The 12,351-nt window shown below is 41.1% G+C and overlaps 1 protein-coding gene across 2 annotated transcripts in view; it reads left to right on the forward strand.

The window, feature by feature from the left end:
* Positions 1–12,351, forward strand: part of lrp4 (low density lipoprotein receptor-related protein 4) — a 113,885-nt gene that overhangs the window by 69,163 nt on the left and 32,371 nt on the right. For both annotated transcript variants that reach the window (XM_037095884.1, XM_037095885.1), the window contains exons 4-8: positions 5,865–5,978; positions 6,079–6,195; positions 7,552–7,680; positions 11,417–11,536; positions 11,707–11,832. In XM_037095884.1, coding sequence (XP_036951779.1) covers positions 5,865–5,978; positions 6,079–6,195; positions 7,552–7,680; positions 11,417–11,536; positions 11,707–11,832 — 606 coding nt within the window. The remainder of the gene's footprint in view (positions 1–5,864; positions 5,979–6,078; positions 6,196–7,551; positions 7,681–11,416; positions 11,537–11,706; positions 11,833–12,351) is intronic.

The raw sequence follows: 12,351 nt of genomic DNA on the forward strand, positions 1-12,351 counted from the left end.
GTTATATAGTTAAAGCCAATCCAAAAAAGTGTGTGCGCGCGCGGATCCATTAGTCAGGGTGGGGTTAGTGGTGAGATTCTCAGAAAGTCCACTTTTAGTCTCTATGTTTACCCCTAATGACTCACAAGGCTCCGCATGCGCAGACTGATCTGTGTTGGATGTATGCTGCATGCCAGTCGTCCCATCACTCTGTCGGTGTCGGTTTGGTGATTCAGTTTAATCACACTTAACACTCTGTGCCCGGGACAGGAATAGTACAGAGAGTGACGTGTTCCTGATGGAGACAGCACATGGCAGTGTCATTTCAGTGACTTATTTTCATCTAAAGATCAGCACAGGGTCTTTCTTTTTCCCTCTGAGCTATAATTGTCTGTTTTGTTGTTTGGAATTGGTGATGTGATAGCAGTTTGCCCTTTATCTACCTAATGAAAGCTTGGACCATTTGTTTAAAGCTATTTTTGAACTAGAGCTTTGATAGGCTGCTCACAAGTGCCAGAAGAGAAAGTTAGTGCAGGAAGCTGATCAATACAGCAGATTTTGGTCATACACAGTGAACGGAATGGCTATTTGAGAAATTTGCTTCTGTTATTATGTATGCCACCCCCCTTTGTTTATCATTTGCCTATATTGTCTAAACACTTGAAAATGCAATAGTTAGCATGCTTAGTGCATTAAACAATTTGAGGATATGCTGAGAGGAGATTGGCCATTCATTTTGCAAGTCATTGAACGTTTTGACTTGCTGGAGATTCAAGGGATCCTTCTGATTAATCCTGCGGTGTCGAGATATTTCACCCGGGAGCAAAGTGTTGCTCTGACGGACTGAGTGATTTTTCCATCCATCAAGCCACGGTGCTAGTTGGACTGACAATTAGAAAATGGCCTATTCAAACAATCTAATACTTTTGTGTAGTAGAGTAGTATAAGCTGTATAAGCGGAGAGGAGGAAAAGTCCTTACATCAGAAAGTTGGTGATAGCATGATTGGAGGTTTGTCTATTGCCAACAACACAGGTCCCCATTCCTCCTTGTTCGTTACACTGTGATGATGGATGTTGTGAAATGGTCACGGTTTGCTTATGTTTTGGCTAAGTGTCAGCATCAAAACTACTTGGTAAGGCTTAAGATTGTGGTTTTGGTTAAGATAAATACATTAGATACCTTTTGAAAAAGTAGATTTGTATCCAAAAGTATATAAGTATCAGTAAGCAAAGAATAAAGATTGATGATGGGATGGATTAGTCACCGATGTGTGTGTGTACAGCAGGTATAGGTTGGTTCTTTCTCCTTGGAGTGATTTTTCTTATCAGTCCGTCATCCAGCAATTTCTCCTCCTCATCTCTTGACCCACATACTGTATCAGCAGCCAGACATTGAATCACTTCCTGATGGGGGGTCTGTCTGCTGTGAGCCAGCTATGAATTTTTCATCTCCATGCCCAGTAAATTTCCCTGCCTCCCCAAACTACTTATTATTTCATGCTTCTTTCTTTCTTTTCATTCTTTCACCCTGGTCTGTCTTACACCTCCCAATAAATTTTATTTCTCCCTGTGATGCACTGGTTTTATTTCATTATTTAGAGACGGGGAGACAATTCTCCACGCTTGGCTGGAACTGAAGCACTTGTCAAGATTGCAGACAAACACACAGACGTAGCTGTGTTTTGAACATGACAAATTCTGAATTTTGAAGTTTAAAATAAATTTCACCCCTCGGAAAAACATGACACCATTTCACCACACACACACACACACACACACACACACACACACACACACACAGATATATGCAGGGAGGCTGGTAATGACTCCCAGCACCCTTTGCCCTTTGACGTTTGGCTGCTGTGTGAATGATGAGCATCTTGAGGGCTTGTTGACCTCCGACCTCCTTCTGTTTACCTCACTGATAGGAGGGGAGAGGGAGCATGGGAGAGACCGAGAGGGAGAAAATCTATAATTTTAAGTTGAATAATTGATTACTTGAGTATATCTGTCAATAGTTGAATTAAAATTTCATTTGGATCTACTGTTGGGTTTGTGTGGTTTAAATTATTTTCCTCTAGGGAGAAGGGGAGGGCGTTCTGGCTTGTTGGAAGTCGGTACAGGTGATACATTGACAATGTGTATAGGAATAAACAATGCGCTGGCCAGTTAGTCATTAAAAGAAAAAAAGAAATGATGAAAATATGTGTGGGATAATTTAGAAAAAGTTATGCCAGCTGCCTTAACTCCAAGGGGCAATATGTAAAGTCAGATTGTGACTTATAACAGTTTTGACATAAAGATGTCTATGGATTGTATTGCAGCTATATACTGAATATACTTGTCATGGTAACAAGCAACCTTGCCCTGTCTCTGCCCAAAGGTCTTGTGCAAGCGGTGTAAACACTAACACTTGCAAGCTCCTAGTCTGGACTGCTAGTTGACTAGCTAAGGGCAGCTACAGGCAGCAGCAATTGTGTGACTCGTACATGCCGCCCCCTATTTGTTTTGAGTATGAATTTTGACAGGTGGCCAATTCTTGCAAATTTACAATTTCATTACTATAACTTACTCGGTCAAACAGCAGAGATCACCTGTTCTGCTCAGCATATAGCATATATTGTTCTTGACCTATTATGGAAATTCAGTCAGATACTAGTAGATCCCAACATACCGATAATAGGGAGTAAAGTAAATCTGATATCCATATACATTGGCTGATATTCCTATAAAATATTCTTAAACAGAATATATAAAAGGGTGCTCTATATATCTATATCTATATCTCTATATCTATATCTCTCTATATATATATCTATATATATATATCTATATCTATATCTATATATATCTCTATATATATATATCTATATATATATCTCTATATATCTATATATCTATATATCTATCTATATATAAATATATATATATATATATATATATATATATATAAATAAATAAATAAAATGACAAACAGTGGTGACAAAGATATGTCATGAAGGCAACAATAAACCTTATACTCCAAAAGGTGCACTGAAATAGTCAACGTCACTGGGAATTTAATAATTTTGAATGACCCCGAGCATCTTCGTCTGCGTTATGTTCTTAAATAAAACATCAAATCCTCGCATATCAGCTGACAGAGGTGCAGAGGAGGCCAGTATTGTCTGATAATATCGGCTGAGCATTATATCGGTCAGGCTCTAGTTACTACTGTTTGTAAAGCAACCTTCATTTCTTTTTAAGTAGGTCATTCAATCAGATGTGATGTAGCCAAACCATCTAAATCATTAATGCAACATGGGCATTTAGAAATATCCACTATCCACAGAGGTGTATAACGCACGCACGCACGCACGCACACACACACACACACTCAAAGACTCTGTGGCCTAATGTCATCTCAGAAACAGCAGCTTTGACTTGTGCTGTGATGCTGCAGCACACCTGAGAAACGATGAAAAATCTCAATGAAATGAAGTTTCATCTATGTCTTCGTCTGTCTCTCTCTTCTTTGGGCATCCTTCTGTTTCTGTCTCTCCTTATCTCTCTCTGTTTGTCTCAGCTGTCTAACACTTACACACAGCAGTGATAAATTATAGATTACCTCCTGCCAGGGGCCATCCATCACTGGTTCTCCTTGACGAACCTGCGTATTCGGGCCCCAGGCGAGCTTGCCTCAGCTCTGCCATCGATTGCGGTGGTAACAGTAGAAGGCAGTGTTTTGAAAATCCATTCAGTTTTCTATCAATGGAGGTGTGATTAAAGAGGCAAGGTGGAGGAGTTGTTTGGATAAATGAAAGGGTTTGAAAGTTAAACACTGTCAATGTCACAGAGCTGAAAGTTCACAGCAGGGGAGGGACTTCTGGCTAACTGCATCGTCAAGGCTGTTGGGATGAATGACAAATGCGTCTTTTATCTCCAGACTCAAGGTTAACTGTCTAGTGAAACAACATTTCCTAATGTACAGCAGCCAGTGTATTTAATTAAGACATCACACAAGCTGCTGGAGCTCAAACTGCCTGTAGTTAAACCCCTCTGAATTCAAACTGGTGAAGGATTTAAAGGCACTGCAGATTTGAAATTAACTTTTTTACTTATGGATTGCTGAAAATGACATTTGAACAGCACAATTTGGACCTAGTCATCCACGAAAAATGCCCATTTACTGTATAGTGTTCAAAAAATGGTGGACCAAGCCATGTAAAGAAAGGTGAAATGCCTTTTGCATGGTTTTCCAGCAGTTTCATTTCCCTTTACATTTTTATATATTATTTTGTCCATGTAAAAAGTCTTTAAAGTTAAAATTAGCATATTATGTCTCCTCTAATGCCCACAGTAATTGATGTAATCTTAATGCCTCTGAATCAGCTAATGGTTGCACGTCTAGCTCATGTTAAACGGGTATTACTACTGCATGGCAAGATAGAGAATATTTTTAAGGCTGAAATGTTCTCCGCAGTCATATGGTCGACAAAGTAAAACGCTTACATTTCGATTGTCATCCACACTTAAGCCTCCTGTTTCTTAATGAGTCAGGACTGTCTGTTTTGAGTCTGGTATTTTTCATAGCCCATTTAATCCTGGAGTTTGGGATCAATACCAGGGTTGACAATTTTTCTGATAGATTACTGATAGATTCCTGTACTGTGTTTTAATGTTCTTAATGTTCTGTGTTTTAATGTTCTTAAGGTGCCATTATGCTAGAAGTTAAGTAGTTTGTACAAAGTGTCATCTGATCACTTCGGAAGGCAAAAGCACTCAAATGTATTCCAAGTATTTAGTCACAAAACAGGGTGTTCTGTTCTTTTCACACAAAAAGAGATGGAAGTAATTGTGTGAAAAATAAAGAGAGCGCTCTAGAGATGTTTATATGCTGACTAATGTATCATTTCAACACACTCAACTAAGTGCATGAAGTGGGTGTGAATTTCTGGAAGTTACAGAAACTGTCAGATGCAACTCTCTCAATTCCCATATCCAAACGGTGTGGGTGGAGGGGGTTTCAGACGTTGTTTGACCATCCAACAAGCACTTCAGCCGAAGTGCTTGTTGTTTGACCATCCAACAAGCACTTCGGCTGAAGCCTCTCCGACACCTTTACAGTTAAACTATAAACTACCTCTGACCAATGTGAAACCAGCCTTCCTGTGAGCGGACTAAGTGTATTCAGACCTAATTTGGTGAAAACTATGGGTTAGTTTGTGGGGCATTTGGATGATGAATGGAAAAGAGGAATGTGCTTAAGTTGTAGTCTGAGATATTCCTATGGATGTTTTTCATAATTTTCCCACATGAAAGCTTGTCCCCATCAGTTGTAACCCACATATATTCAAGCTGTACAACCTGAGGAGTGAATCACCAAGTTTTTATAGCCACCCGTTACGGTGGTTTGGTTGCATATGTTTTTTGTGAAGCATTTGTTACACGTCTTGGAAAAGTGCTGTGAAAATAAAGGTATAATTACAGCAAATGTTTTCCCTATGAACAGTGACCTTGAAGGAAGCCACACACACGCTCAGTTTGACTTTATTCAGCCTTCCCCGTAACTGTGTTTCAGTAGCTGTCGATCAGACGTCTTTTGTGTTGAGATCGAACCACAGGATATTCAGTCTGTGAGTCTTTGAGCTCCAGACCTGCAGCCTCAGGAGAGTTCAGCTTGTTGACGGCGAGAAAAATCTGTGTTTGTTCTCCTCAGCTCTTTGCTCTCAGCCTGACATGAAAGGTCACGCTTTCCCCGGTGTCAGTGCAGATGTTAATATGTCAGCAGAGCTCAGGGATAACTGCGTCTTATCTAATTTCTTGTACAGTAACTGCTCTTTGCGTTTGTTGTATGCTCATTATTTGTCTCTGAAACCTTTGTTCTCCTTCTTTCTCTCTGCAGCTCCCAGGGAGTGCGAGGAGGATGAGTTTCACTGCCAAAATGGCTACTGTATTCGCAGCCTCTGGCACTGTGACGGAGACAACGATTGCGGCGACAACAGTGATGAACAGTGTGGTGGGTACATACACATAATCACCAAAATGCAGACACATACTTAATCACAGCGTCTCATAAAAATTAACTGTGCATTTGTTTAAAATCTTTTCCATATCAGACATGCGCAAATGTTCGGACAAGGAGTTCCGCTGCACTGATGGCAGTTGCATTGCTGAGCACTGGTACTGTGACGGAGACACGGACTGCAAGGACGGATCAGATGAGGAAAACTGTCGTAAGTTAACCCTGATAGAGTGTGTGTGTGTGTGTGTGTGTGTGTGTGTGTGGCTTAAAGACAGACTATAAGAAACATGCTTCTCAAGTTAAGCAACGACACACGTGGTAATTTGTGTTACGCATTGTTTTCCCTCTGTTGAGGGACTTCACCCGCAATCCAGTTTTCTCACAACACGATGAGACATCACCACACTCCCTTTTGCAAAGGAAGAAAAAGCACTTTTGGAAGGGCGTGTCTTTCTCTAGGGAGACGTTTTCAGCAGAGTGTCGACATAAAAATGTAATTTCATAATTGGGAAGCTAACATAATTCCACCAGAAGCCGTTACGGATGAGAAGCCTGCCAGCCCCATGAATCAGTGTGTTTAAATGGTTATTGATGGCTAATAAGAGTCATGTAAATGAGAGACCCATCTTTATAGGTAAGAGAATCCTGGGCAATATTGCTGACTTTTTTTTTTTAAACTGGGTATTCCCACCAGGGTTTTAACAGACTGAATTTCAAAAACATAAACAAATAAATAAGTAACAGCCAACTAAAAAGATAAACAATTTCCAGTGCAACCAAATAAGATGAACAAAAAGCGAAGTTCATGATCGCTTGTCGTTTTGTTATCTTATGGAAATGGGAATGTACATTAGAGTTGTGGTTGCTATTGACAATTGCTGTTGACTTTTTGAAGTGTATTGGGGAATGTAAAGCTGGGTTCTCTGCTAATCAACACCTGATTATTTAAAGAAACACCTGATTAAGCAAAAGAAGCAAATCTGATGAAGCAACATGCAAAACACTTTGTTTGGTCGTTTTGTCTCTAATATGAGTTGTTAATATCTAGTATCAAAATTATGCTCATCTGCACTGCAATACGATTTTTTTTTAGGCCAACTCTAAATTACCCTGCACCAGCTTGTACCCAGGGTAGTAGCACTGCTATGGGTATCATTAGTTTTCTGAAATAAATGTTAGACAATTCTAAATAAATGAGTTTCCTCTTATGAACAGTATGTTAGTTTGTCAAATTCTTTCATTTTCTGCTCCATCACAACAGTCTTTTCTCTAATTCTGCTGACATCAGTCACCTCAAAAAACTCTTCAGGCTGCAGCATCATGATTAAAACTATACCCACAAAAAGGGGAGATATCTCGTTGCCAGGGTCTTACAGGTTACTGTAGAGCATGTAAACACATTCAGTGAGCTGAGCTTCATCTTCATTTCATGCATAGTTTCTGACAGGCTCGGCATAGAAGAGTCGAAACTTCAAAGAGCCTCAGACAGCTAACTGCTGCACCTTTTTTTTTTCTCCAGCATCAGCATCTGTTTAACTTGTCTGTGTCTCTGTGTGTGTCTGTGCAGCCTCAGATGTGATGGCAGCCACCTGCAGCGTGGAGGAGTTCCAGTGTGCATACGGCCGCTGTATCCTGGACATCTACCACTGTGACGGAGACGACGACTGTGGGGACTGGTCAGACGAGTCGGACTGCTGTAAGCTCCCCATCGATCACACATAAGCACACTTTTACTATTACAGAAACTCACCGTTGACTCCGTGTGTTGTTAACCCTGAACCTCAAAGGAAAACCCTCCCCCCTGGTCATTAATCCACTGTTATCTTCCCGCTCTAGTTTCTCCTTTCACTTGTACTTGGAAAAAACCTTCAAACTTAATCTTTAATGCAAGCTCCATCTTAATGCTTCACAAAAAAATGCCCTTACTTTGAAGAGCTAAAACAATAACTTTGTAGAAATCAAATAACATAAACAAAGCACATTGTTACAGTGGTGTGACTGATCCAGCCAGTCCTGCTGCTGTAGCGCTCACAGTGAGCTGCTGTTATCTGTTTACACACACATTCACAGATAAATACACAAGATGAAGCTCCTCCGGGAGATCAGTCCTCTGTTATGCCGTTAGATTTTCTCCCTCTGGCAGATATGGTTCTCCATCCTCTCTTCTTCTCTCTCGCTCTGCTCTCCCTCTGTCTTTATAACCCCAGTGGCACTGCTGCACATGTCATGCCTACAGCTTCCTGCACAAGTTCGGCTGGAGTTAAAAGGGTCAGCACGGGCTCATCTGAACAGGAAGATTTGGCATTAGTGTTTTTTAGTGGCTGCACCAACTGACACACTGAATGAATACATTGAAACTGATTCAGAGGCACAGTAGGGATCTTCTTCTTCTCCCTCTTCTTCGCCTTCAATTGCTGATAACATAAATTACAATTGTCCCCAATTGCTTATTTATTTATTTGTCAGCCCGATTAATTGTTGAGGCAAGACAAGCTAACATATTAAAAACCTATTTAAATAAGCAAAAAGCATAAGTAAAGTAATTAATAGATTAGTCTGCAAGAAAAGCTCACAAACAACTGTGGTGTTAAACGACCGGTTGTTTCATCGTAACATTTCATGTTGTAACTGTCAGCTGACGTCAGGTTGAGCTCAGGAACAGCTGCTGTAGTGCAGGCTGCCGCTCCAAAGCATCTGTCAGAACTGGAAAGCACTCTCTCTGTTAGATCTTTTCTGTCACTGTAATTCACATACGCACACTCTGACGCGCACACACACATACAGTGAATCCATGGTCCTGATTAACACAGACTATCATGTTCCGCTCTTCTCACTCCAGAGACGCTGCCTGCTGCTGACAAATCTCTCAGCGTCTCCCTCCTCATTCTCCCATCTGATTCTCATGTTTTTGTTTCATTCACTCATTGTCTATATGCGCCCACCGCTTCTCTCTCTTACTCTCTCTCTCTCACTCACTCACTCTCTCACACACACACACACACACTCCCATGCACAGTGGTTTTCTCCTTTGATGTGTTTATCTGCAGTGGGATAGGCACAGCTTCAAGGTTTTCTAACATCGTTTGGTCATGTTAGTCGACTGATCTGCTCTCTTTCTCTTTCTTCTCCTCCCACTTCCAGGTTTTTTAATTGCTGCCTCGCTTCAGAGGTGTTAAACATTTTTCGGGAGGAAAGTTGAGCTGGCATCAAAGCTTTATGAAATAAAAAAAGAAAAAAAAAGAGACAGCAGATACCGTACATCTTAGAAATACTGAAAATGAATGCAGCGGAGACATTGCCACACATATCAGATCCAATGTTTTTGCTCTACATGTTTCACTTTTGGATCACAAACCAACAAGGTTAAAAGATCAATCTACATCCTGTCTGATGTACTGAAACCAGCTGGGCCTAATGTCCCCTCACTATTCATTTCCTGCTGTCCTCTACTTTTTAAACCGCAGATCTATTTCTTTTCCACATTGTTTTTGACCAGCACGAGGGGGTTCAGTTTTACAAGTGTTCAAAATTGTAATGAACTCCTTTTCATGAAGTTTTTGAAATAGACTTTCTGAAACACACAGATAGTTTGGACACACACACACACACACACACACACACACACACACACACACACACACACACACACACACACACAGGAGGCATTCCTCAGAGGCATAAGACAGCCCATCCTCAGACGGCATTCCTTGGCATCAACTCTCCAGACGCATGAAGGGCGCTTTGTTAGAGAAGAAGCTTCTCTCTCTCTCACTCTCTCGCTTTCTCCCTCTGTCTCTCTCTCCCTCAAACACACACACACACACATACTTCTTTCTGTCTTTCTTTGTCACTGCCTAATGTGAGTGCACGCATACACACACACAAATATAACACTCACACTTCCATGCCTTGTTACCACTTGCGAACACTGATACTGCTTTTGGCTGCATAGCTGAGCAGATGAAAGAGTATAGTGTGTGTGTGTTTGTGTTTGTGTGTGTGTGTGTGTGGTTGAGTGAGAGAGAGAGAGAGAGAGAGAGAGACAAGGAGAGAGATAAAGGGTGGATGACTCATTTGAATGTGTGTGGGCGTCAGTGTGTTCGTCTCTCTCTCTCTCTCTCTCTCCCTCTCTGTGGGAGAGCCACCTGCTGTTTTGATCATCTCTCTCATCCCTCGCCCAGCTGATAAGCCTGCATGGGGATGCTTGAAGCTGCACAACATCTCCTCTTTTTTTTTTTTTTTTTGCCTTTCTTCCCCTGCATTCCCTTGCTTGTCATTTTGTCCCTGCCTTATCTCACGCCCACTGTCGCTTTGATGGTAACCGACTAGTGCTGTCAGGAGGGAACATGTCAGAGAAATACACACATACACAATCACACATACACACACATACACACACACACTCGGGATTTAAGATGCTTATGTTTGATTCAGCTTTAATCTTCTCGTCCACCTCCGTCCTCATCTGCTGCCAGTTTGAGCTTCACTTTGATCTGATCACATGTAGAGATGTGGTGGGAGAATTAAAGGTGAGACAGCTATGATCTGTGGTTAGAGAGGATCATAAGGCAGCCAAACTAAACAGAAGCAATTCATGTTTATGGGGAAAGAGAATGTGACTGGTATGAAATGCTGAATGTCTGCCTTTTTGCTCCTTTCTTTTTAACTTTAGGAACTCATATGGACAGCTTTCAGGAAAGAAACAAGAATTTCACTGATTATTCACTGATTTGAACTTATTATTATGCCACAAAGTCTTGCGGATATCCAGCCTTCATCCTGTTACAATTAATTATTTACCAAACAAAGACAGATAGAGACTTGATCGGAATTAACCGTACAATTCTCAGACATAATCCAAAATGGTCAATACAAACATACCAAAACACAGACAGAAGACCAACAACCACAGCCGCTCAGTGCTCCACCAGAACTAACTGATGCAGCGGGACACTTCCCGGCCCAATTGGACTGGATTTAATTTAGGAACAGCACAGGACTGAGGTCTCATTCATCAGGAACTGAGAGAGCCCATGAAGACTACTGTCCCAATCCGTATTCAGATTTAAACCAGAAACTCTTAGTTTTGTAAACTGTTTTCCTTCCCATCTCCTAGAATGATGTGATGCCCACTCCTAACCCATTTCCACTGCCGTATATTAACTATTACAGTTTGTAAGAATGCAGTCAACTATCAGCAGACCCGCAACTAATAACTACTACTACTACTACTACTACTATTACAATTACTTCTACTCTCTACTATTTGTCCAACTAATTAGTGATTTATTATGTATTTCTACAAAAGTTACGGAATAGTGATAAATACCCATCACAACAAATTACATAATGATGACGGAAAAACAGAGAAGACTGCTGTGGTTGACATGTGTCGTGTGTGTGTGTGTGTGTGTGTGTGTGTGTGCGCGCAGCTTCCCACCAGCCGTGCAGATCAGTTGAATTCATGTGCAGCAGCGGGATGTGCATCAACGCCGGCTGGAGATGTGACGGCGAATATGACTGTGACGACCAATCAGACGAGAAGAACTGCAGTGAGTATCTGCTTTCATCAACATTACCAAACAGTGTTCATTTTATCTTTATTCATGCAGTTGTTCATGTCGGTGTCATTTTTTTTCTGACTTTTTTCTAGTGTTGAATAAACAAAAGCTAATCTACTAATTAATACATTTCTGTGTGTCTGTGTGTGTGTGTCCCGCAGCCACGTCCATGTGCACGGCCGAACAGTTCCGCTGTGGAACCGGACGCTGCGTCCGGTTGTCATGGAGATGTGATGGTGAGGACGACTGCTCCGACCACAGCGATGAAGAGGGCTGTGAGAAAACTGGTAAGACCGTGGTTTGTGGTCTTGTTTTCGGAGGCTAAATATAACACGAGCTTCAATTGTAGTCATGACAACAGCTCAGAACAGCCCTCCTCTACTGACAAACTCACTTTTTTTTTCTGCTGAGAAACACAGTTGCTTTCAAACAATAGACTGATCTGTTAGGCAGTTCCTTCGCTGGTGGGAAAAGTAACCTCTGGACAAAGCACTGAAACTGGCCTCTATATTGAGATAGATGGAACAGTGCAGGCAACAGAGAAAAGTGGAAGATGGAAAGTTTTAATTTTATTTTTGTACACAATCCACCTATACCCCGCGCCATGTTGTAAAGGAGTTCCAGCTCGCTTTCCAAAAACCTCTTTTCCCTTAACTTTCCAGCTCAAAAGTTAATACATTTGTATTCAGTCCATGCAACAATCTTAACTATTTATTTCTGAGATTTCATTCTCTACAGACTTGTTACAGCACTTCAATCATTGGTAATGAAATATTCAAATTCATGGTGTCGTTTTTATGGCTGCA

Source organism: Acanthopagrus latus, chromosome 4, assembly GCF_904848185.1.
Source record: "Acanthopagrus latus isolate v.2019 chromosome 4, fAcaLat1.1, whole genome shotgun sequence".
In the NCBI taxonomy this organism is placed as follows: Eukaryota; Metazoa; Chordata; class Actinopteri; order Spariformes; family Sparidae; genus Acanthopagrus; species Acanthopagrus latus.